Below are 24489 nucleotides of genomic sequence, written 5' to 3' on the forward strand. Positions count from 1 at the left end.
CTATGCAGAGATAATGTGACTGGCCCTAATGCAAGTAATGCCATTAATGCTGGCCTAGTCACTGCCATGTGGAGGCAAAGCAAAGCTGTTTATTTTGGAAGCTGCAGACCTTCATCTCGGATCCCATTAACATCCAGCACTCTTGCGTTGTACTTTTATTTGGTGCGGCTGTCAAATCAATGAATTCCAACATTCTGAGTGTGGAATTACACACAGTAACACACGTGGACTTAGCGTGGAGGGAGTTAAGTTCAGTAGTGACCATTTACTAAAAGGACATCATATGCAATTGGCCTTAATTGTTAGATTTATTGAATTAAGAGTGGCATTAAATAAAACATCATTCTGTCCCCTTACGCAAACACTGAAGCCCACTTTGGTGTGTCATTGCAGGCGAGATGCTGTTGTTCTGCATACACTGCTCAGTGTATTATTGTGGAAGGAATAGTTTGATTGGGCAAAGACTGACTAAATGACAGGAAAAAATCCCATCAAGACCAGCCACGGTCATCAAGGCCTAGCTTCACAAAGGGTCTTAGGCGCTGGGATGCTGAGTGTTACCGCACTCATTGGGGATGGGGAGGGCCCTTGTGTCACATTTCCCCTATGCCTGAGGAGGAGGAGGGTTCTGAACAGCGATCTGTCACCTCACAGGTGCTGGGCTGTGGGGTTCCCTCAGCCTCTCTGGTTAAAGCTGTCCTACGGCGGCAAAGTAAGGAAAGAGCGCATGAGAATGACTGTATAGCCTGCTGGTTAGAGCACTTACCCAGGAGCTGAGACTCCCAGGCGCCAGTCCCCCTGCTCCAATGACACTAAGTATTTAGCCACAATTCAACAGCTTCAACTGGAGAGACTGAGAGAAGAAGGCCACTGCAGAATAGCTATAGCCCAGTGGTTAGAGCACTCTGCTAGAGCCCTGTTCAAATCCCTTCTTTTAATTGGGTGGAGGGGGGACATGAATGGGGGTCTCCCACATCCCAGATGAGTCCCGAAATCACTGGGCTAAAACATAGGCGGGAGCGCCTCCTCCCTCAGTTGTTTTGTGTGAACTCACATGTGGCACCCGATCCAGTAAGCATGCTCAGGGCGCACCCACCGGATTCGGCCCCACATGCAACTTAGGTGGGCAAATGCCTATCCCCTCCTCATCCACGAGTCATGCCAGGGCTTAGGTGGGAGACAGGTGGCTGGACACTGCGCTGGAGGCAGCCGGGCACATGCTCAGAGGCAGAAACTTTGGTGCCCATGGAACAAAACGTGCCCAAAAAACATGACTTGAGGCAGCCACAGGGTTTGGAGGGCGTTTTGTGGCGCCTACAACTGGGACTTAGATGCCTAAATCCCTTTGTGAACCGAGGCCAAAGTGCTACAGTCCAAACCTCTTCTTGCCCCACTGCTAGCTAATGGACTGAGGGGGCTCGACAGATGTTCTCGCTAAGCAGGTTTATATGCAAACTCTTTCCTAGCTTGTTTTGAACTGCTTTTGATCTGGAGATCCTGGTCGGCTCGCCTGGGAGCTACGTGTGACTGGCTGGTGAAAGGATGTGACCACATCGTTCATTTCTAGCGATGAATTGTGGCAGGGTGGGAAATCAAGGATCCGTGTCCAGCGGCTTCGTTACGAGGTGGATGTTTGGGGGCTGCACAGGAATCCAAAGGAAGAATGACCGGGAAAGGGATCTGCAGTCTATCTCCCATGGTGCTACTTCCCTCACAATGCCTGGTCCGTATGTGTGCCTATTTACGACGCTGACACTTTAACAGCAGCTATTTCAAATTCAGACCCAAATACGCAACCTCACTCACTTTGTCTCCATAACCTGGCTTTCCCGAGTCATCCCCCTTGTCCTAATCCACCTGCCAGCCACATTTTACTGCTCTGGCCCTGGGTGGGGGGGGATGGCAATGGCTGGGGGCACAATTTAGGCCCTGACTGCTGGGTGCTTTCTGCCCATGCCGCTGGCAGGCTAGCAGCTAAGGAAGGCGACTAGAGCTGGTTCAAGGAATAAGCTCAGATACAATACAGTTCCCAGTATGTTCAGGGCCAAATATGAGAACTTGGGCTTTAACAGGGGTGCCAGGGACCCAACCTAAGGAACAGAGCAAGAAATTAATAGCAGTAGATGCTTAATCTAGTTTGGGGTTAATTCCTTTATAAGGTGCTGTCCCAAACCCCACTTGGGAGTCAACATTTTTGCATCAAAACCAGTGAGACGGCAACAAGACCGAGTAGCTCGCACACGCTTCCAGGCCCAAAGATCCCGAAGCACTTTACAAATAAGTCTGTAGAGAAGCCACAGCATTCAGCATCCTCCGGATCTAAGGTGAGTGACGTGAGTGTGATCAGGTGCAAGGGAGGGGTCTGACATCCAGGTCGGTGCCTCTGGCAGAAGTAGAGAAATGACATGAGCTCTGTGAAACCCTGGGCTCCGGACCATCTTCCAGGAGAATGTCTGAGCTCAGGGCTACGAGTGAGACATATCAACTGGCTGATAGGGGGAAGGGAGACATCTCCTGCTTCGTATTCCTTGATGCAGCACCAGTGCCAGCCTAGAGAAAGATCCCTGCTGTTCTCCAAGCCCCAGGAGAGCATGACCATGGCTGACATATACAGGAGCAGCCAAGATTCGGAGTAGGCATCAAGAGGAAAACGGAGGTACCTGGAATGAAAGGGAGGGGGCAGTGGGAAGACCCAGTATGGACTGGCCTAGGAGTGAGGTGCTGGCCTAAATCCAAGCTCAGGTGCCCCTAGGAGTGGGGCGAGTGTGGTGGATGGAGCAATGCCACTTAGTGAGAGGATGTACGGTAGCCCAGGTGCGTCAGCGGCAGAGTGAGGGCAGGCCATGGGATCTGCTGCCCCTCCCCATTAGTGTTAGCTTACACCATGACAGTAGGGACTGGGGGCCCCAGCAAAGATGAGGCACCCATTGCGCTAGGTGCTATATATAACACAGAGAGAGACAGCCCCTGCTATGCAGAGCCTACAATCCCCGCAGGCGAGCCAGAGGAGCCATGGTACCGACAGGAAACTGAGGCCTAAAGAAACTCAGGCCCGGAGTCACAAAGGGACTTAGGCGGTGTGACGTTGGGCGTTGCGGAGCCTACCAAATCACAGGCTCACACTGGGATCCACAAAGCTGAGTTCGGTGCCTAGGGTCCCTATACAATGCATGGGGAGAGACGGGCCTGAGAATGTGCCCCACAAAGCCAGCACGCTAGGTTAGGACCTGCCTAAGCCAGCCAAGGGGAGGTGCCGATACACAAGAGAGGGGCTCCTCTATCCATGGGACTTAGAACTTTTGTGAATCCCTCCCTAAGTGATGGGCCCAAGCTCCCCCAGGGAGTCTGTGGCAGAGCTAGGAACTGAACGCAGGTGTCCTGACCCCGGTACTAGGTGGCACCACACATCAGGAGCCTTTCACCTCTACAGACGTGGGTGGAAAAGCTGGCCCATGAATTAAGTCTCTTTCCAGGTCCCACTTGTGCTTTCCAGGTCCCAAACTCACTGCTAACTCAGCCAAAGCGTCAGGCTCTGCCTAGGAGAAAGCCAAGGCCACAACAAAAGGGGAAGTTGCCAGCATTGGCAGAGCATTGGCAGAGCTGTGTGGGGCAACTCCTGCAAGGGGGAGGGCTTGGCACAAGCCGCTGCCATCTGTGTCTCACGAGAGTGCTATGTTCACTCGCAAGTAATGATACAAGACAGTGAGAAGGAGAGTCATGTAGCATGGCATGTTACCAACAGTCCCGCTGAGCTTGGAGCGTTAAGCCAAGGTACACACCCAAAGCCCCAGTCTAGAGCAACAGGAGACAAGGGGACCAGGCAGGCAGATCTCCATGACACTTCTCCCAGCTCCGGAAAATCCATCCCAGGTGGCCGCCGTAACATCAGTAATAGGCTCCCAAAAGAGCAGTCACCTTCTGCAGCAGTTCCTTGTGGTTTGCGTACAGCGGAATTCTCTTGTCCACCAGCTGCCACCAGACACATGGCTCTGGGTCGCTGCCCTGGAGAAACTGGGAGAGGAAATCCAAGACGTTACACTCAGGCTGACATTGCCACAGAGTGCGTATTTCCAGCTGCACTCGGCACGTGGCTGACACAGCAAAGCCTGGGACGGGATGGCTCAGGTGCAGAGGAGCTGTTTTCCCCAAGCCTTGATTACCCGGGACTAGCACAAGCACTAACTACTGGTGTTTTAACAAGGGGACTCCAACGGTGTTGGATAAAAGCTAGTTCCTGGGGCTATGTCCTCCCCACCGATGTGTCCCCAGGACACAGCAATGGTCCGGCTGCCCTCCCTCAATGCTGAGCGGAGGCGAGCGTCAGGCAGGTAATAGATTTCAAATGAAGGACGTCATTGAATTTTCCGGGGATCTGGTCTCATGGTGCCTGCTGTTGCATATACAGTCCTCCTTACACAATCAACTTAACAGTACGCCCTGCTCCACCACTGTGCTTCTCCCTGGCCTAGGGTTGCCAACTGTCTAATCGCACAAACCCAAACACCCTAGTCCCGCCCCCTGCCCTGCCCCTTTCCCAAGGCCCCATGTCTGTCCTACCCCTTCTCTGAGGCCCTGCTCCCCCGCTCACTCCAGCCCCCCTGCCTCCATCGTTTGCTCTCCCCCACCCTCACTCGCTTTCACCGGGCTGGGGCAGGGGGATGGAGCGCAGGCTCTGGGCTGAGGGATGGGGCCAAGAGGTTCAGAGTATGGGAGAGGGCTCTGGGCTGAGCCTGGGGCAGGGGGTTGGGGTGCAGGAGAGGGTTTGGGGTGTGAGTTCTTGGATGTAGTTTGGGTGTGGGAGGGGGTTCAGATCTGGGGCAGGGGGTTGGGGTGCAGGAGGAGGCTGGGGGTGCAGGCTCTGGGAGGGAGTTTGGGGATAGGAGGTGGTTCTGACCTGGAGCGGGGTTTCGGGGTGCAGGCTCTGGGAGGGAGTTTGGATGCAGGAGGAGGCTCAGGGCTGGAGGTTGGGGGGCAGGAGGGGTTCAGGGTGTGAGCTCTGGGAGGGAGTTTGGGTGCGGGAGGGGGCTCAGGGCTGGGGCAAAGGGGGTGCATCAGGAGATTCGGGGTGCAGGCTTTGGGAGGGAGTTTGGGTGCGGGAGTGGGCTGGGGCAGAGGGTTGTGGTGCGGTAGGTGCTTATTTCGGGTGGCTCCCACAAGCAGTGGCATGTCCATCAGCGGCTCCTAGGCTCACGGGTGGCCAGGTGGCTCTGCGTGCTGCCCCTGCCGGCAAGCACCGTCCCCACAGGTCCCTTGGCCACAGTTCCATGTTCCCAGCCAATGGGAGCTGCGGAGTTGGCACTTGGGACAGGGGCAGCACGCAGAGGCCCGCCCTGACCGTGCCTCTTCCTAGGTGCCGCTGCTGGACATGTCGCTGCTTCTTGGAGTGGCGCGGAGCCAGGGCAGGTAGGGAGCCTGACTTAGCCCCTCTGCGCCACTGGACTTTTAGTGCCCTAAAATCTCCCGGATTGGCTTCAGTAGCCTCCGGGAGATCGAGCCTGATTCTGGGAGACTCCCGGCTAAACCGGGAGGGTTAGCAACCCTACCCTGGCCTCTCCTCTCTCCCCACATTTCTCTCCTCTTGCAGCCCCTTTCACTCCTTCTCCCCTCTGCCTAGCTCCATTTCTACACCACCCCCATTGCTATCCAGGAGCCCTCTCTCACCTGCTCCTTCTCTGCATTGTCCAGGCTGGGTCCCCCCCACCTGCAGGCAGAGAAGCAGGCTGGAATGGGACCACAAGGCTTGTGAGCACACCACCACCACGCTGCTGAGATCTGGGCCATTCCCCGGGCTCTGCAGCTTGATCCCACACCCACCGAAGTTGGCACTAGGCTCTTCATTGACTTCACTGAACGCTGGTTCAGGCCCTGCGGAGATGCCTGCTCAGCCCTGTCCCAGCGGTGAGGCCTTTCCGCATGGAAGTTAGTGCTTTGTGGGACAGAAGGCAAAAGGCATTTACCGAATTCAGCCGCTTCATCTGCACATCACTCTGATCTTCAAAGTGCATGTTGATGGCCACTGTCTCGATCCAAGCATTGTCCGTGTTCCTGGGGTCATCGACGTAGCCTTTGTATACCTAAGGGATAGAGAGGGCAGCTGGGAAGGGTTCCCCTTGGGTTTCAGTGTGTTAGCAGAAGCTCACCTGTGACCTGGCTCAGGAGTGCCAGAACAGGGGGGCCAGGGGACCATGGCCCCCATTTTTTACCCCCGTTAGGGAAAGAGAGAAGGGGAGGGGGTGGAGAGGAGTGAACGGGAGGCGGGGTGTTGGGGGGAAGAGATGGCATGGGGGCGGGGCCTCAGGGAAGGGGTGTCGTGAGGGTGGGGCTTCTAGGAGTAGGGGTGGGGCAGGGGCGGGGCTTCTGGAAGAAGGGGCAGCATGGAGGACAGGGCCAGGGTTTGGGCACTGGTGGCCCCGCCCACTCGTAGGGAACTTCCACCGCTCCTGGTGACAGAGTGGGGGCTGTGGGAAAGTCCTGCTTTCACATACACCATCCCGGTCATGGGACGGTCCTGCAGCCAGCGGTGCCCCAAAGGAACTCTGGCACATTGCCTGGGAACTCTGCTTAACCACAGCAAGTCCCACGCGATGGTTGTTGTGCCCGGCAGGACAATCCTGGCCTGTTCTATCATTCCTCCGTCCTCACTTCCGCAGACCACACCAGGGTCATGTACACAGAACTGCAGCCCGGGCCCATTCTGGGGCCACCCTGTCCTGCGTGGGAGGAACTGGCATGTTATCATCATGGGAACGTGTGTCTGACTCTTGTCCTGCTTCCCAAACACGGTGCCATGCATCGTGCCCAGCATACCTCTGCACCTTGGTTCAGCAGGTTCTGGAACTGTGGCCAGAACTCCCTCCTCAGGACCCGCTTCAGCTTCAGTGGCAGCGATTCCCCTGGCTCCAGTGATCCCTGCACAGAACCAGACCATCACAACTGGGCACTGTCTGCACAGACAGCTGGGACTCCTCCCTGACTGCAGCAAAGAGAGCAGGCCCCATGCTTGCTACTAAGGAAGCAGGAGTTCCCAAACTATACACTGCCCCAGACGGGGAAACAAGCATGGAGCATCCCACAGGTCTGCTCTGGGCAAGGAGTGAAGGGACACCTATGGCAGAAACTCCTCAGGTGTGCGTGAAAATATGGTTTTGCACATAACTTAATTCACCTCTGGAACTCACTGCCACATGATGTTTCTGAGGCCAGGCTTTGAGCAGACACTCCTGAGTCAGAACTGACTGTTAAACTAGCATGGAGGAAAATGATACGGACTATTAATCACCTGCTAGGCCGGGGGATGATGAAATGCCACTTGTAGTATCGTATTGCATTGTAAGGTGCATTCTGCACTGGACAGGCTAATGCCAGATGGACAACTGGGCTGTTCTGGCAAAATTATGAGACCTCTGGGCATGGGGAATAAGACGCACTGAATCCCAGATGAGGGCAGATTGTATCTCCCTCCTGCAGAGACCCACAGGGCCTGTCTATGTTTTACATTTTGGTAACATGGGTGTAGCTTGTGATGCCAATAACATCTCTCTGCACTGACTGATCTGCCTACGTTTTCTGAGCCTTTCAAACCTAGGTCAGGTCGATGGGCTCCTTAGCACTTACCCCTGGCAGAGCCCAGTGATCTGACACAGGAGACTTGACAACTAAGACCTCCAGCATTTTCTTTAGGCTCTTTCTATAAATGGATCCATCCATATTCCTTCTCCAGCTACAAAAGAGAAACATGTCATGCTGACCTGGGAGCTGGCTCTTCCCGTACCTCCCCATGGCACGACAGCGAAGATCAGTTTCAGTGCTCAGGGAGGGTCGTGATGGACTTTGCTCTCACGAATGTCATCAAGGAGATTACACACACCTAGCTTTTACATCTGTTAGAAAACAAGCCAGTTTCCCAAGATCCCCCAGCCCTGTTTCCGGATATCAAGGGGAAAGCACAGCTCCTGAGATAAGTGGTTAAGCGTGGTCGTGGACCAGACAGACACCAGGGACTTCTGAAGTCTAATGCTTACTCTGCTCCCAATTCATCACGTGGCCTTGGGCTAGTCATTTACCTTCTGGGGGGGATCTAATACTTACCTATCTGAGTACAGTGAGCATCAATTAGCTAATGACTGTAAAGTGCTTTGAAAGCATTAAGTGGTGTTTACTGTAAGTGCTAAGCAATAACAGAAGATTATCAAAGATCTAATTGCTACACAATAGCACCATGGTCTATGAAATAAGAACAGGCTGCTCTTTATTTAAAACAAAGAACGGGAATCGTTTTAGCAATACATTTCCTTCTGTACGACAGAGGCCTCTGCCCCGTGCGTTACAGACATAATGTTCCTAGCTCAGCCAGTAGAGGGTGCTGCTCTAGTCAAGTAACTGCCACGTGCCAGTAGAATGGTGCCCAGACGTGCAAGCCGAGATCTCACTCGCTGTACTCACCGCGTCACTATGGGGTGCAGCGCACGGTTCGGTCCAAAGAAGCGTAGGCTTCCTCGGCCTCGTAACCCCGTCCTGCCCATAGGATTCCTAGCACAGAAAGAGCCAGAGAGGCATTGGTATCCCTTCGCCAGGATTATTGCCTTGTTCAATCATGCCGTCGCTCATGGAACTCAATGGCCAATGTCATGGGGTGACGCTGTGTTTGTTCAAACAACAAAGGTGCTGGAAATGTTTCAGCACAGCCCTGAAGGAAGACACATTTCCACTCTGGTATTCGGTTCTTGGAGCTTTGGAAAATTCCAACCATCAAAGGATAATTGCTCAACCCAATTTCAGGAAATGAACATAAACAAACATTCCAGACGCCTTCACCAGGACAGGAGAAGTTATGGTGGCTTCTACTTATGAGTGCACAGTGGGGTTACCTATAGCAGCGGGGGGCACATTGGAAGGTGGGAATGCTTCCACCAGGATAGAAAGGGCCATGTCTCTTGTTTCTTGTTCACCATCCCATTTCCCCGGGAGCCATCGTCTGTTTCCATTTTGCTTTGTCATGAGGCTTCTAGGGTACAACTGCATGGAGCTTTGGTTGGTTTAGGATCAAGGGCACTATTTTCCGCAGTGTCAGAGGTACCATCAGACACACAGCCTGGTCCCTGTCCATGGAGAGAAGTTTGCAGAGTAACGTTGGATAGAAATGTTTCCCCTGTAGAACCTGTTTGACATATTAGGGTTTCTTTCCCTGGACTTTCCCCACACCTGAGTGAATGGCTTGCCAGTGAGTTAAGAGTATCTGCTGAAGTCGCTCCGCCAACATCTGTTCCAGAATACAGGGCATGCCCACAGCAGCCTTTCCCAGTGTATTAACTTCCCCCAATTCACTGGCAAACCCTTGACTGGATGGAAAATGTGCAGTGGAGTCATGCCCTTTCAATGCATGTACCCAGCCCCTCCTCACTTTGACGGCTTCAGAAACTGCTGCCCTTCCTCCAGCCCAGGTAGCCAGAGCCTGCCCTGAAAGGAATTAGCCTGTTCAGGAGACTGGGCCCATTGGGCTCTGAGCAGACACTACTTGCTGGAGGTGTACTGCTTGCTCTAGGGGTTGGGGTTCCCTTGCTCCAAGGTGTGGGTTTTCCACCTCTCCTTCACTCCTGAATGGTCAGGAGGCTTTGCCTGAATGGGTCCACCACCCAGCTCCAGCCCCATCCCTCAGTCAGCACCACAGACCTCATGCTTTGCCCAGGAAGCACAGATCTGGCTGACAGTGGGAGCCCCACGTCTCTCAATGAGCTCTGATGGTTTTCCCAGCAAATGGCCGGTTCCGTGTTTTCCAGGACAAAAGCAGCCTCAGGGCCCAGGCTGGCAGGAGGAGGGGGGCCCAGGGGCACAGCACTCCCTGAGGGAAGTGGAGGGCCAGTTTTCCACAGAGACATCCTCCCAGTTAGGAGCAGTGAGTAGCTTTTAACCTCCCTCTTCCCTTGAAATCGCCGGGCAGATTGGAAAGGAGTGGGGGAGTCAGGCAGGGCATCTGCAACATTTCATGCTGTTTCAGGAAACCCAAGACCTGGTGAGTGGAGCTGGGCTGGGGATCTCCTGAGCTTCCTCGTGTTTTCCAAGCAGTGCTCAGATTCACATAACATGGGGCAGGAAGCAGCAGCTCTCGCTGCTAATCTGAGGGAGAAGCGGATGGAGATTAGGGACCTGATTCCGCCTCCCACCCGTGGGTGTATGTCAGGAACAACTCCCATGGATTTAATGGAGTGATCCCAGACAGTGTGAGTCAAGAACTAACCACTCTGATCACAAGTGAGCAACCACCGCTGCACCAGGCCTCCTTCTGTGTTGAGATCAGATAGGGTTACCATATTTAAAAAATAAAAAAAGAGGACACTCCATGGGCCCTGGCCCCGCCCCTTTCCCACCCCGGCCCCGCCCCAACTCCGCCCCTTTCCCAAAGTCCCCGCCCTAACTCCCCCTCCTCCCTCCCAGCCACGCGAAAAGGGCTGCCCGAGCACTACCGGCTTCACGGTTTGCCGGGCAGCCTCCAGACCCTGCGCCCCCGGCCGGCACTTCCCCAGCGCAGCTGGAGCCCGGGAGGGGAAGCGCCCAGCTGGGGGCGCAGGGTGTGGAGGCTGCCCGGAAAACCATGAAGCCGGTAGCGCTTGGGCTTCGGGCAGCCCCTATGCCTCCGGACCCTGCGCCCCCGGCCGGGCACTTCTCCTCCCCGGCTCCAGCTGCTCTGCTCCTCCCCTGACTCAGACTTCGGCTCTGTTTAAGAGCCAAGCTGCCCGAGCCAGTGCTACCGGCTTCGGGCAGCCCCCCTTGCCTCCGGACCCTGCACCGCCGGAGCAGAGCAGCTGGAGCCTGGGAAGGGAAGTGCCCGGCCGGCGGCTTGGGGTCCGGAGGCACGGGGGGTGCCCGAAGCCGGTAGCGCTGGCTCGGGCAGCTTGGCTCTTAAACAGAGCCGAAGAGTCAGGGGAGGAGCAGAGAAGCTGGAGCCCGGGAGGGGAAGTGCCCGGCCGGTATTTTTCCCGGACATGTTCAGCTTTTTGGCAATTCCCCCCGGACGGGGGTTTGATTGCCAAAAAGCCGGACATGTCCGGGAAAAACCGGACGTATGGTAACCCTAGATCAGACATGGGCGGCAGGTATAATAGGCCATGGGAGGCTAAACGTCCCCAAACCTAGGCCGTGGCCCTGCCCATGCTCCGCCTCGAGGCCCTGCCCTTGCTTCTGCTCTCCCCCGAAGCCGGCAGGGCCTCAGCTCGGGCAGCAGTCTGGAGCTCAGGGCTCAGCCAGCCGACGGCTTGGGCCGGCTGGTGGACTGGGGCGGCCAGCGATAGCTTAGGCTGGCCAACGGCCAGGGGCAGCTTGGGCTGGCCAGCGGTCCAGGGGTTGGGCTGGTGCTTGGGCCAGCCGCAGCCCGGGGGGCTGGGTGGTTTGGCCAGGACTCCTCTGGCCACGGGGGGGGGGGGGGGGGAACGGAGCTCAGAGCTCTGGTGGGGGAGGGGGCGGGGCCTTGGCAGAAGGGGCAGGGCTGGGGGCTAGCCTGTCCAAAAGGGGCATTCACATGCCGTCCATGAGATCTGAGTGACTGTGCACTGCACTGTGAGACTGCAGGAGGCACATGTGGCTTGTGACTGGTCTGAAGTTGGGCTGCCCTCTTCCTCCCTACCCCTGGGAGAAACGGTACCACTGAGCCGGAGCCAAAGCACCAAGGCAACAGAGCCAGTTTGCTTTGGCCGCGTTTGTGTGAGACGCCCCCCGCCTGGCTCACTCACAGCGGCAGCCTGTTCTGGACGGCATACGTGCCGTGGAAGCTCTGTCGGTTGATCAGTCCGTCCATCGCATTGTAGTTTATCTTCGAAAGAGCCTCCAGGGAGCTGGAAGACAGAACAGAGCCCCTGTCCTCTTCAGCACACACAGCGCTGGGGAGCAGCCACAAACACCAACGGAGCCAGCCGGCTGGCGCGGGAGAGAGCCAGGGCTGGGCAGAGAGCAGGAGAGCGCTGCTAGCACAGCCAGCCAGCCAGTGGGGGAGGGGGCTGGAAGAGAGGTCGGGGGTTGAGAGAATGAGAGAGAGAGAGACTACCTGATCCCACACTCACTCTCTGAGAGGATCGCTCGCAGCCACCTCCTTCCTGTCTGCTGTGTAGAAGGGAGGGTCATAGATCTGGAACTCCACCTGCAGAACACACAAACCACTTCACACACATCCCGCCGGCCCAGGACGGCACAGCCCCCTCCAGAGAGCTGGTGAACTCCAACGTGGCCCAGAGGAACTACCCTCTGAGGGATATAAGGATTGGCCTCCTTGGTATCCCATCGGAGCCCAGCCCTGGAGCACTGATGCTGAGGAATTCTGCTGAAATTGACGAGAGTGGGGGGAACCACACGCCAAATGAAAGATGCAAGGCTGGGCTCTCAGAGAAGAGGATTCATTGAAGGCCTGATCCTGGGCTGCCGAAGCCAGCGGGAACACTGACACGGCTCCCCCGAGCCCCTCTCTGGCCTCCCCATTTCACTGAGCCTCGCATGGGTGTCTGTTCTTGGCAGAGCTGGTCCCTGAGCTCCGAGTTTAGTTCGGCCTCCCCTGGGATCCTCAGGGAGCGGGCCGGCCTCCCAGTGGGACGGGGCAGCCCCAGGCCCAGCACCACTAATAGGGTTACCATATTTAAAAAATAAAAAAAGAGGACACTCCACGGGGCCCTGGCCCCGCCCCTTTCCCACCCTGGCCCCGCCCCAACTCCGCCCCTTCCCCACTCTAACTCCGCCCATTCCCCACCCATTCCCCAAAGTCCCCGCCCTAACTCCCCCTCCTCCCTCCCAGCTACCGGCTTCACGGTTTGCCGGGCAGCCCCCAGACCCTGTGCCCCCGGCCGGCGCTTCCCCAGCGCAGCTGGAGCCCGGGAGGGGAAGCGCCCAGCCGGGGGCGCAGGGTCTGGAGGCTGCCCGGCAAACCCGTGAAGCCGGTAGCGCTTGGGCTTCGGGCAGCCCCTATGCCTCCGGACCCTGCGCCCCCGGCCGGGCACTTCCTCTCCCGGGTTCCAGCTGCTCTGCTCCTCCCCTGACTCTTTGGCTCTGTTTAAGAGCCAAGCTGCCCGAGCGCTACCGGCTTTGGGCAGCCCCCTTGCCTCCGGACCCCGAGCCGCCGGAGCAGAGCAGCTGGAGCCCGGGAAGAGAAGTGCCCAGCCGGCGGCTCGGGGTCCGGAGGCACAGGGGCTGCCCGAAGCCAGTAGCGCTGGCTCGAGCAGCTTGGCTCTTAAACAGAGCCGAAGAGTCAGGGGAGGATCAGAGCAGCTGGAGCCCGGGAGGGGAAGCGCCGGCCGGGGGCGCAGGGTCTGGAGGCTGCCCGGCAAACCATGAAGCCGGTAGCGCTCGGGCTTCGGGCAGCCCCTATGCCTCCAGACCCTGCGTCCCCGGCTGGGCACTTCCCCTCCCAGGCTCCAGCTGCTCTGCTCCTCCCCTGACTCTTCGGCTCTGTTTAAGAACCGAGCTGCCCGAGCGCTCCGGCTTTGGCAGCCCCCTTGCCTCCGGACCCCAGCTGCCGGAACAGAGCAGCTGGAGCCTGGGAAGGGAAGTGCCCAGCCGGCGGCTTGGGGTCCGGAGGCAAGGGGGGCTGCCCGAAGCCGGTAGCGCTGGCTCGGGCAGCTTGGCTCTTAAACAGAGCCGAAGTCTGAATCAGGGGAGGAGCAAAGCAGCCGTGGGAGAGGAAGTGCCCGGCCAGTATTTTTCCTGGACATGTTCGGCTTTTTGGCAATTCCCCTCGGACGGGGGTTTGATTGCCGAAAAGCTGGACATGTCCGGGAAAAGCCGGACGTATGGTAACCCTAACCACTAAGGCAGTGCAGCCCAGCCAGCGCCCTCTGGGGAACGTCCTCAAGTGAACCCAGTGCCGCAAGAGTCTCACCTGTCTCCAGGAGGGATGCTGGCATGGGGGTGGGACCTGCAATTAGTGCCCGATTCACTGCTGGAAACGGGACTCAGGACAGTACAGACATGGGCACAGCAAGGGGGAGTCTGGCATCCTCGGTGGGAAGTGTGCAGTGTTTAATTCCACAGGTAGGTCCGGACTCCCCTCGGCCTGCTGTGCCGAGCTGCTGAGCTCCCTCCCCAGGCCACGTGGCCGAACCATGGCTGGAGGCCCCCTTGCTTGACATCTTGGGCTTATGGTCACCGAGTGAGGCAGCGTCAGAGCCGGGCACAGGGGTTCCTGGCTCCCGGCTCTGTGCTCTGCCCACTGGACCTGCCTGCCTCCATCAACACGCCCCAAGCGTCACAGGCTACGGCCCCTCTCCTCCGGGCAGGTCTCCCATCCACAGACCCTGCTCCCTATAGTGGCGCTCTCCTACCTCCCACGGCACCTTCTCATCTGGCACCGGGAAACGGACTGTGGAGGAGCTGGGATAGAGGAGGTTGCGGGCGCTCACATGGTACAGAGCCGTCGTCTCCTCTGGCTTCTCCTCCGAGCCGTACTCCTTCAGCTCTGGGGCTTTGCTGGGGACTGGGAGATAAACACAAAGAGCCGAGACCCCCATGGAGCAGAGGAATGTGACCTCTGAGAAGAGCTGGGGTGAAAGCAATGGGGATCGTGCCGCCTGCTGCCAGGGTTAGCTGGGTTTCCCCATGAGAACGGCTTTGCTACACCACTCTCTCGGCCTGACCCAGACTCTCTGGGCCTGGGAACACTGGAAAGTCTCCTGCTGGGGCCAGTAGGCTTCAAGCCCTGTGCCCCTGGCCACCCCCTCAGTGGCGGGCATTGTCTGCACAGGACACTGGCTGCTGAAGATTTCGGCCTAGAACTTGCAATTTGTTGCATTGCCCCATAGAAGTGGGTCTGCCTCTCCTCCCTTCTCCAGTGCAGTCACACATACACCCCGCCCCCTCCCCATCCCGCAGCCCTGCTCCCCCTGCACAGACCCCGAGGGCCCGGAGAAGGAATCCAGCATGGGAGGGAGCTGTGGGGCAAGTGGAGGTGGGGAGCTGCTGGGGAAGGGGTGGGAAGGATGATCTCCAATACAGTGGGGCTGGAGGCGGGGAGGGGAATTAGTAGGAGTCTGCTGCACTGTGTAGCTCCCAGCCGCCACAGCACAGCCCACACAGGGTATGCAGAAGCTGGCAGCGAACCTCCCAGCCTGGGCACAATGCCCCCTGCCTGCCCTGGGAACAGGAGCAGGCCCTTTAAGAACAACCCCTCCTCCCTTCCCCCAGCTCAGGGCATCCAGGACTCTCTGTGCTCCTTCTGCAATGGGGCAGGGCCTGCCACCCAGCTCACCCAGGAGCCTCTTGCCCCATTCTGCTCTCAGCCATGGCGGCTGCACTGGCGCCAATCAGGCCTGTGCTGGAGCCAGTGGAGTGACGCTGGTGGGAACCCTGGAGAAGTGAGAGGAGAAACGGGTCCTGGAAGACAAAGGCTGGTTTTTCCTCTCACACAATGGCAGCCAGAGACTGGCTGGACTTACCCATGGTGGGCACGTCCTCCTCTGAACCAAATCCATTCCCACGCAGGGCCCGCACAATCCAGGCCAGGGTCTTGGCAGTCTGGGACATCTATCCAGAGCAGAGCAGACCGTCAGGGAAAGCCACCTCCCAGCATCTCCTGCCCAGGGCCCAGCTTGGACATGGGGGGTCCATGAATGCCCCGTTTCCAGGCTCAGGGATGTGTTTGGATTTCGGTTTAGTTCAATTGTACCATGATTGTGAGAGCCAGAAGGGACATGGCCCGGCTTTGTCAGGACAGTGGTTGGAGCTCCTCCCCCCCCAAGGAGACGGTCTCAGGGAGCGTAACCCTCCGTGTAATTCCTCTGACCTTGGGACTGAAATCAGTGCCCAGTTCTGCTGGGCTTCCTCTGCTGAAAGGGATCTAATGGAAGAGGAGCTGAGGCTCAGGGGTGGGATGAGACTATATCGTCCCCCAATAGCGCAAGTCTTCCCAGAGTAGTTGGATGAGACGTTTTGCCTGCTCGATTCTCAACGCGATCCACTCTCCGGGCTCTGACCCACTCCCTGGGCCCCCCCATGACCCCCTGATCCTGAACATGGCCAGCTGCCCAGGCCCTAGTCCAGTCCCCACTCCCAATCCTGAGTGCCCCGATACAGCCCCCCAATCCCAAATGCCACCCACTCCACGCAAGCCCATCTGTGACAACATCTGTCCTCTCGATGCGCCTCGAGCTCTGTCTCACCTGCTCTTCCAGACCAGTCAGCCTCTGCTCCACCAGACCGGTCCTCTTCACCCGATCCAAATCCAGCAATTCCACCAATACGTCCACCCTGCGAGTGGGCGAGAGGAGACAGGAGCCTTGGGGGACGAGACGCCGAGCAGGTGTCCTGCGCAGCGGCATACAACCAGTGAGGTGCTGCTCCGGGGTCAGGGCAGCCTGCCTGCCTTCACGCAGCGCTGCCCACAGACACCCTGTCCCTTGCGCCGCCTGCCAGCTCAAAGTGCCGAATTCCTGCCTTTGCCTTCCCAGCGCCCCCCACTGTTCATCATCCCTGGTGGGTGCTGCTGAGGAGGAGGCAGGGTGGAGTTGCCCTGTGGCACATCTGCAGAGGGTTGTGCCTCAGTGTCCCCTGCTCCCTGGAGCACAGCTGAGTGTGCACGTGGCACATCCCCTGGCACGGCAGTATGTCCTATCTCAGAGAGGCCCGCTCCGCAGCAGCCGTGCTGGGGGACTGCTCCTCCGTGCCCCTGTCTGCACACAATGGTGCAGGATGCATGGAAGTGGGGCCAGCTCCTTGCCCTCTCTGCGCTGGCAGCAGGGCCAGTCTGGCCCGTACTGAGAGGTGCAGCACATGCGGATCACATGCACTAGCCGTGCAGAACTCCTGCTCAGGAGCTCGCTCGCTGCTGCATCTGGCTAGTGCTGTAGCCTTTGGTTTGCACCCGAGTCCCATTTCTGCAGATCACGTAGACAGCGGAGGCCACAGTGCAAGCAGCGGGATGCTGCAAGTTCACCCAAGGTGCGATGTGGGATGGGCGAGGGCTGGCACACACCTACCTGCCTTCTGCTTAGCTCTGTCCAATGCTACCAGGCATCTTTCGTGTGCACTAAATCCCTCACAAGCCGCACTGCGTGTCTCACCCACACGCAACAACCCTCTATCTCCCCTGCCAGACAGCAAGCTTAGCACAGCCCTATAGCTCTGCAGACAGTGGGCGACATCCTGCTCTCACTGACACCTGTGCCAGCCCAGGAGTGTTTGGGAGCCATTGTGCCAAGAGTAACTGCTAGAGTGTGAACAGGGCTCTTCACGGAGCCTCAGGTCCAAGCTGCTCCTTCACACCCCTAACGTATCCTCTGGATGTGCAAGAGCTCCAAATCACTCCCACACGTACACCCTATATCTCTGCTGGCTGCTGGACAGGGGCTTCCGTTGGCCTCGCCAGGCCTCTGGCGGCCAGGGCCAGAGAACTAACAGCGATTCTTTCCTTGTCTCCAGGGCACCTGAGCCCTAATAATCAGACTGCTCTCCTCCACTGACCTATCCCTCTGCTCCGGACTTCACTCCGAGCCCATTGAGTCGACAGGAGGAGTCACTCCAGAGGGATGCTCGCCTTCTCAAACCACTGAGTGCACTGCCCCTGCAGCATCCCCAGCCAGGGACCAGGGAGAGAAGCCAAGTGCATTGCAACGCACCCTTGGCAGGGCTCAATGGCCATTCCAGTGGCAGGTACACCAAGTGCTCGGCTTACCTTGGGTTGAGTTTTCACTATGAGCCCCAAAGCTACTAGTCATCGATCCCTTGGTCTAGTGCTTGGAGCACTGCAGAGCCACACACGCAGCCCCCAGGGAAAAGAGAAACGTGTCTCACTGTGGTGGCCCCACAATTGAGGAGACAGGTTCTGGAGGGAGCCCCAGCAGCCTGTTAGCACACTGGGGGCGATGGGAATGGGAGCAAAACAGCTGGGTTATAAGCAAAGAGGCTGCAAAAGGCAAACAAACATCACTGATGTATTGCTCCCAGCATGCGATGAGTCCCCCCACAGACTCTGTCACAGCTGAGCAGGATGCACTGGATGGGAATGTCCCAGGGCTATCACAGCTCTAGGAACTGGGGGCAGGGTGTGATGGGTTGGTAATACTCTGTGTCGACCTGGTTATTGGCATGTTACTGTGCAAACTGCTTGAGTTTAGTTTAATGGGGGCTGTCAGGAGAAACAAGCAGAAAAGGATAAGCCACTTCTCCACAAACACTTGAGGGCTGTTAAGGGATAACGCCAGGATGGGGAAGGCCCAGGAACACTGGAGCGCGGAAGAACTATAGTGGGGTTTAAAAGGGGGGCCTCTCTCTCAAGAAAAGGGAGTAGCTGTTTGGGGGAGCCCGACTGAGACGGCCCCTGCTGGGGAGTGTGAAGAAGCCAGGCCTACCTGGGTTCCCATCAGGGGATGCCAGGGCTTGAAGTACGCGAGATATGCATGTAGACTTGGTTGTTTTAAAAGCCTTTTTTCTCACTGGCTTCAGAGGGACTAGGAAGGGGACCCTGGGGACAGCTGCCCAAAGCCCCCCCACTCAGAGCTCCCTTCGTGACATCAGAGAGCACTGACACCCACAGGTCTTTCCCAAGGGAACACGGGGCGAGAGGGGCCAGTACCTCTGCGCGACATCTCGGATCTTTTGCTCCATGTTCTGCTTCTCCCGGCACTGCTGGTGCTGCAGGTAGTTCTCCTTCAGGTACGTCTCCCAGGAGAGAAGGGCCGCTTCCTCATTCTTCTCCAGCTTTTCTTCTGCAGAAGAAACCGAAGAGCTGAGCACCAGAGGAGAACCCCCAGCTCCCTCAGACCCAAGCCCTACTCCATGCAACTCACACCCAAGTGGCACTATGTCTCCTCCAGATCCCAGTCTGGCCTGGAGAACATCATCGTCTCCCCATAGCCCTTCGAGCCACGGCCAATGCAATGCTGCAAACCGCTATGGCCCGCGATGCACTGTTGCCCTAGCCCAGCCTAGCGGAGGCAAGGCCCCACTGCGTCCGGCCTGGCCTGGGAAGGAACTCCTTACTGAGCTGTTTGTGCCGCTTCGCCGGCTGCCGGAGCAGGACCCTCTTGACAAAGAGCTGCAAGTGGTTGAAGAGGATGAAGGGCGGGGGAGCAGCAGGCCGGCCATGATACTCCTCAATCAGGTCGTGCCGCTGGAACTTCCAGATCTGGTCGGTGTGCTCCTGCACCTGCTGAAACGTGTAGCTGGGAGGAGGGCCCGGGGGCAAGGGATTAGCTATGGTCATGCCAGCAGATGCCAGGCAGGGGGTCTGCAAGCCAGCTCTGGGCACCATCCCAGGCACTGCATTCTGCCCTTCTCGCTGGCTTCCAGCCTTGATTTTCCTTTCATTCCTGGCCTCTCTTCCTGCTGCCCTGAAGGGCTCAGGGGTTGGCCCTGGCACAGAGGGGTGGATGGGCTCCCAAAGGAGGTGCAGGTGGACCCTTTCTTGAGGGCCTGACAATGCGTCTGCACCACAGCACCCAACTAGCTCACCAGGTTCCTCAGGCTTTTGGCTGGTATCTCAGGCTTGCATCTAGAGCAGGTCACCTGACATCTGAGCCAGTGTGCCCAGGAACTAGCCTGCATGCCGGCCAGTGCAGCTGGGACCCCGCATCCACCCCTCAAGCTGGTCAGGGCACCCAGGACCCCCAATTCACACACCCCCAGGCAGCTCAGGGCACCTGGGACTCCCCAATCCATCTTCCCAGGCAAAAAACCTAGAGCTGGCTCTGTTCCTACCATGCAAGCTGTAGCATGAGGTTTCAGTTCTACACTCCTTCCCCCTCCCTTTCCTGTTAATTGCGGCCGAGGGAATGCTGGGAAATGTCCATCCACTCCCCAGACAGGTCAGGGCAGCTGGGGCCCCCAATCCACCCCCCTCCACATAGACAAGTGCACCTGGGGGCCACAGTCCATCTCCCCACACACAGGTCAATGCACCCAAGGTCCCCAATTCAACCCCCCCGACACATAGACAAGTACATCCGGGGGCCCCAGTCCACCTCCTTACACACACAGGTCAGTGCACCTGGGGCCCCCACAACCTATCCCCCTACACGTCAGTGCGTCTGGGGCCCCCCAATCTGTCCCTCATGCAGGTCAGTGCACCCAAGGCCCACACATAGAAGTCAGTGAGCCTGGGGCCCCTAAATCCCTCCATACACATGCAGGTCAGGGCACCTGCTCCCCTCAGGTACAGGATAGTGGGATGGATCAGCTAAGCAAGACACTACAACCCCCCGCAGCCCCTCCCCACTGCTCGTCCCTGCCCTGGGCCAGGCAGGAGGAGGGGCTTCCTGTGCTCAGGAAGCAGTGGCTGCATGGCAAGCCAGGAGCTGCAGAGAGGAATCCCCAGGAGCCGTGCACAGAGCCCTGTGGAACAGGCTGTGACAGCCAGGCTCAGGTCCGTGTGGGGCTTATCGGGGAGCAGCAGCAGCTGGGCACAGAGCAGTGCAGATAGGCCCCAATGAGAGACACTAACCGAGCCTGGCCTGGAAACTCGCAATGCTTATTTGTTTGGATAGAGTCAGGCCCGGAGATGAAACCCCAGGCTTCAGGCCCGAAGAGCTGAACTCTCAGCTGGAGTGTCCCAGGACCACACAGGAGCCACTGTGGCTCATGCTGAACTGAGTTGAAGCCTCTGTCTCTGGGATGCAACCTTCCCTTTTCCTGCCAGCCCTAGGAAAGGCCTTGCCCTGAACCCTGTGTCTGAGCGGTCCCTGGGACCCACCCGAGCTAGTGCCTGCAACACCTCGCTGCTGAAGCCCCTACACTGCCTGCCCCCGAGCAGCGGTATGCCTGGCACGCTGTTGCCCCTCCCCCCCAGTTTGGTGTGCTCCAGCACTGAGCACCCCCCTCCCCCCCTATAATAGCATTAATTCACCCTCGCTTCGCCCAATGGCCCCCCACAGGTGCAGTGAGCAGGGGGTGGCGGCGCTGGGTCTGACTCACTTGAACATGGCGATGAGTAGGTTGAGGAGGAGGATGTTTGTGAAGAGCAGATACAGGCAGAGCAAGATGACTGTCAGCCATTCGGGGAAGACGGGCCGCTTGTCCTTATTGCTCTCAGGGCACTTGGGCTTGTAGGGGTCTGTTCCATTCGGGCTGCACTGATCCAGATTGAAGTTTACTCCTGCGAGAGAAGAGACCAGAGTTTCACAATGGCAGGCTCTGTCATTGCCCCGGCTGTGTTTTACATGCTGCTGATCTGGGTGGCTCTGCATGGACCCAGCAGCCCACCTTAAACAGACCGGCTTAACAGCAGCCCTCTTCAGTCTGCAACACTACTTTGTTCCTGCTCTTCCCGGGCAGGGAGTTCTGTGGGGTCCTCAGACTTAGTCCCTGCATGGCGCATCTGCCCCCAGCTGCCTCTAGGACAATGGAGCAATAGACGCTTGTAACTGACTGGTCGTTTCTTAGCAACTACTCACAGGTAGGAAAGTGGCTGGAGCTTTTTTCTCTGCTCCACTCCCGAGGCTGCCGGGTGCAGTCACTAATCAGTGATGAGTTACCCTCTAGACTCGGAATTCAGGCCTCTCTCAGAATGGTGAGTCATTCACGCAGCATTCCCAATTCCGGAGACTGTCCTTTGTATTTGCATGTAAGATTGGAGTCGTAGTTCCCATCCTCAGAATAGCTCCCACTGCTTTATTCTAGCTGTCATTTACAGCATGCTATTGGCCACATGGTGTTGTTTCTGCTGCCTGATTGGGTCAGGGTAACTCTTTAAGAGGGGAGAAATGACTAATAGCAAACCTGGCACTTCCCTTGCAAATGTGCAACCCCTTCAGGAGTCTGAATATTTCCATGGAAACCAGTGATGGTCATGTGACTATGCATGACTAATGAACGGCACCACCCCACCTACGCCAGCAGAGCAGTGGGGTTGAGCCACTATTTGGGATGCATTTGTGAAGGAAGTGGAGAATGCTGGGAGAGAAACAGTCAGGCAAGGGTCCCTGCTGCTCTTGGTCCTGATCCTTAAAGGTGCTGAGCAGCCTCAATGCTCTGACAGCAACAGAAGCTGAGGGAGCTCAGCACCTCACAGGATCAGGCTCTCTGGGTCACGTTAGTTTTAGTTCTCCTGTCTCTGGTGACACCTCATGTGCCCTCTTTGACACAAGCACTGAGCCCAAGTCTCCACTCCATGACACCAGTTTGATGGGTGTAATACTCCATTGGCTTCAGTGGGCCTAGACCAATTGACACCAGCTTGCGATCTGGCCCACTGACTTCGAGGGAGTTGCCTCTGCATCAAGCAGGTGTCCTGGAAGGGATGTGCTGGCCCGTTGTGTTTTATTCCTACGCCTTCCTCAAAGTGTCATGAAAGCAGGGAAGGGGCTCACATCCTTCTGTGATGCTGGTCTGAGCCAGGGTGTGCATGGTAAAGGACACGGCAAACCAGCTCTGGGCACAGCCCCAGATTCACTCCTCTCTGCCCTTCTCACTCTCTTTGGCTTTCATGTTTTATTTCAATTTCATTCTTTCACTCTGAGCCTCATTTCCTGCTGGTCTGTGTCAAAATCTGGGAGCCAAGCTGCTACTGGACTCCTGCTGGGAAGGGGCTGAGCTGTGTGGAGCCCCTGCACGCTGGCAGGACTAGACTGGCTGTTTTAGCAATAGGAGAACAGCAGAGGGGTGTCTGCACTGTAACAAAGACATTCAGCTTTGGAAATCTCATGCCAAGCGCTGTTGTGGCCCAGCCAGGAGCCTGCGAGAAACCCTGGGTTCCGTACCGTCGATGTAGGAAGGGATCTGCCCAAAAATCGTCAGGTAGGAATGGTAGACGACGCCCCGGAAGATCCAGTCCACACGCTCCTCGTTATGGATCAGGATAGCTTGCTTGGCTACGCCGAAGGACACAACCCAGACAGCCAAGAGGAAGAGGAAGAAGAAGACGTCCTTCATCTGCAAAGCCATGAGACAAAGCAGGAGTGAAAAGGTTCCCCTCAACAGATCAGACGCAGAGAATTACATCCTCTCCCAGAACAAATGCATGCACAGCTCCTATACCCGGATCACATTTCACATGCAGGCCCCACTCTGCTCCTACTGACATCATGCCATCTGCAGGGAGGAGTAGCTCTTACCATTCTCTTCACTATGATGATCTTGGGCCCCAGAGTTTTACTGACTGTGAAAATGTGCATCAGCCTCAAGCAGAAAATAATAAAAGCCAGAGACAATATGATCCGTCCTGGATATAAAGTGGATGGGATCCATCTGACACAGACAGGGGAAAGGAAGACACATCAGTGCATTGTCGTAACCAATGTTACTGCCTTTTTAAAACAGAAAAATTCACAGCCTACTTTCCTGGGGAACAAATAAATCTATCCCTAGAGTCCCATTTGAGCGAGGGATAAGCACAAAACCTATCCGATGGAGTGACACAGCAGCTGGGGACAGCGCAGAGCTGGGCAGAATGATCCACGTTTTGATGAAAAGTTTCATCTGAATTTTGAATGTAGATGTTACATTGAAAAAATTCCAACCACCTCTATTGCAAATTCCCCTCCCTGGTTTTCCAGCAACTCCAGCAAAGAGCAGTTTGATATCGTCCTATAGAATCCCTCGTACTCACCGGCAGGTCAGCCCTGCTATAAAGATCAAGATGGCACAAACATCCAGTTTGTTCCAGAAATCACTGAAGTACAAGGAAGCCATTTTCAGTAACCCAAAGCCATCGGGGTCATAGAACAGCTGTTAGGAAAAGAAGTGGTTTTGGTATTTCAATAAACAGAACATATGCTGCTTCTATGCACTCGAGACAGTGATTGTTGCACTGGGTCCCCAACAGGAATCTGAGCTGGATTTGGAGGGGGTGGGAGGAAATGGGGGAGTGGGCTTCAATTGATAATGAATTTCCCTGCCATGGTGATTTTGGTACCAGGAAAATCCTCAACAATCCCTGAGACTTGGCCCTCTGGTGTTTTTCAGATGTCATTCTCCCCGGTGACCAATCTTCATTTAAAATACAGAGGCTCTTGGTGTTGGCAGCACTCAGCTGTTTTATGTCCCGGCCTAAACCTCTGAAGAAGGTAGCAGGTCCTGTTCTTAGATGTCCTGTAAAATATTTGCTAGTGCATTTGAGAGGCTGACCTAGAACTCTTCTTGTGCATAATGGAGTGAGGCTGGGAATCTGACCGTGGTTATTTCCAAAGGGACCGGTAGGATCCTTGCATACACCCCCACGGCTGATTCATTCTTACCATTTTCCTTTTGGCCAAACCCTGAGGTCATTTCTCAGTGATCTGAGTAACAAAAGGGCAATGAATCTCCAGTATCAGATCTTGGAGCACATTGGAGCTCTCCTAACCCACGTTCTAACATGGCCTGACTGCTTAGCTGTGAGAAGTGGGCCAGATTCTCAGGTGGTGCATAGCTCCACTCAAGTCACATAGACCATCTCCCTAGAAGTCAGGGGCACTTGTGCTATCGACACCAGCTAAGGACCTGGCATTTTCTGTGATTCCATCTCAATGAGTTATGAATCCTTGCTGGTGACGATGGCTCTTTGTCGTCCCGCGGGGTTATAGAACAGATCTTGGGTTCACCAGATCTTGG

General features: G+C 56.7%; 1 protein-coding gene across 6 annotated transcripts in view; it reads right to left on the bottom strand.

Moving 5' to 3' along the window:
- Positions 1 to 3710: 3710 nt before the first annotated feature.
- Positions 3711 to 24489, bottom strand: part of TRPM2 (transient receptor potential cation channel subfamily M member 2) — a 61968-nt gene continuing 41189 nt past the window's right edge. For 3 of the 6 annotated variants that reach the window (XM_005303671.4, XM_005303670.4, XM_065556196.1), the window contains 16 exons: positions 23507 to 23625; positions 23013 to 23145; positions 22659 to 22830; positions 20875 to 21055; positions 18946 to 19127; positions 18539 to 18671; positions 16128 to 16215; positions 15405 to 15492; positions 14295 to 14446; positions 12051 to 12127; positions 11724 to 11825; positions 8443 to 8529; positions 7615 to 7720; positions 6808 to 6909; positions 5958 to 6074; positions 3711 to 4011 (listed from right to left, as the gene is read on the bottom strand). In XM_005303671.4, the coding sequence (XP_005303728.2) occupies positions 3886 to 4011; positions 5958 to 6074; positions 6808 to 6909; positions 7615 to 7720; positions 8443 to 8529; positions 11724 to 11825; positions 12051 to 12127; positions 14295 to 14446; positions 15405 to 15492; positions 16128 to 16215; positions 18539 to 18671; positions 18946 to 19127; positions 20875 to 21055; positions 22659 to 22830; positions 23013 to 23145; positions 23507 to 23625 (1965 nt within the window). In that variant the 3' untranslated portion in view covers positions 3711 to 3885. Of the gene's footprint in view, positions 4012 to 5661; positions 6075 to 6807; positions 6910 to 7614; positions 7721 to 8442; positions 8530 to 11723; positions 11826 to 12050; positions 12128 to 14294; positions 14447 to 15404; positions 15493 to 16127; positions 16216 to 18538; positions 18672 to 18945; positions 19128 to 20874; positions 21056 to 21353; positions 21709 to 22658; positions 22831 to 23012; positions 23146 to 23506; positions 23626 to 24489 lie in introns of those variants that run through there. The other 3 variants (XR_010590150.1, XM_042853448.2, XR_010590151.1) reach the window with 3 other exon arrangements.

This window comes from Chrysemys picta, chromosome 9 (assembly GCF_011386835.1).
Source record: "Chrysemys picta bellii isolate R12L10 chromosome 9, ASM1138683v2, whole genome shotgun sequence".
Taxonomy (NCBI): domain Eukaryota; kingdom Metazoa; phylum Chordata; order Testudines; family Emydidae; genus Chrysemys; species Chrysemys picta.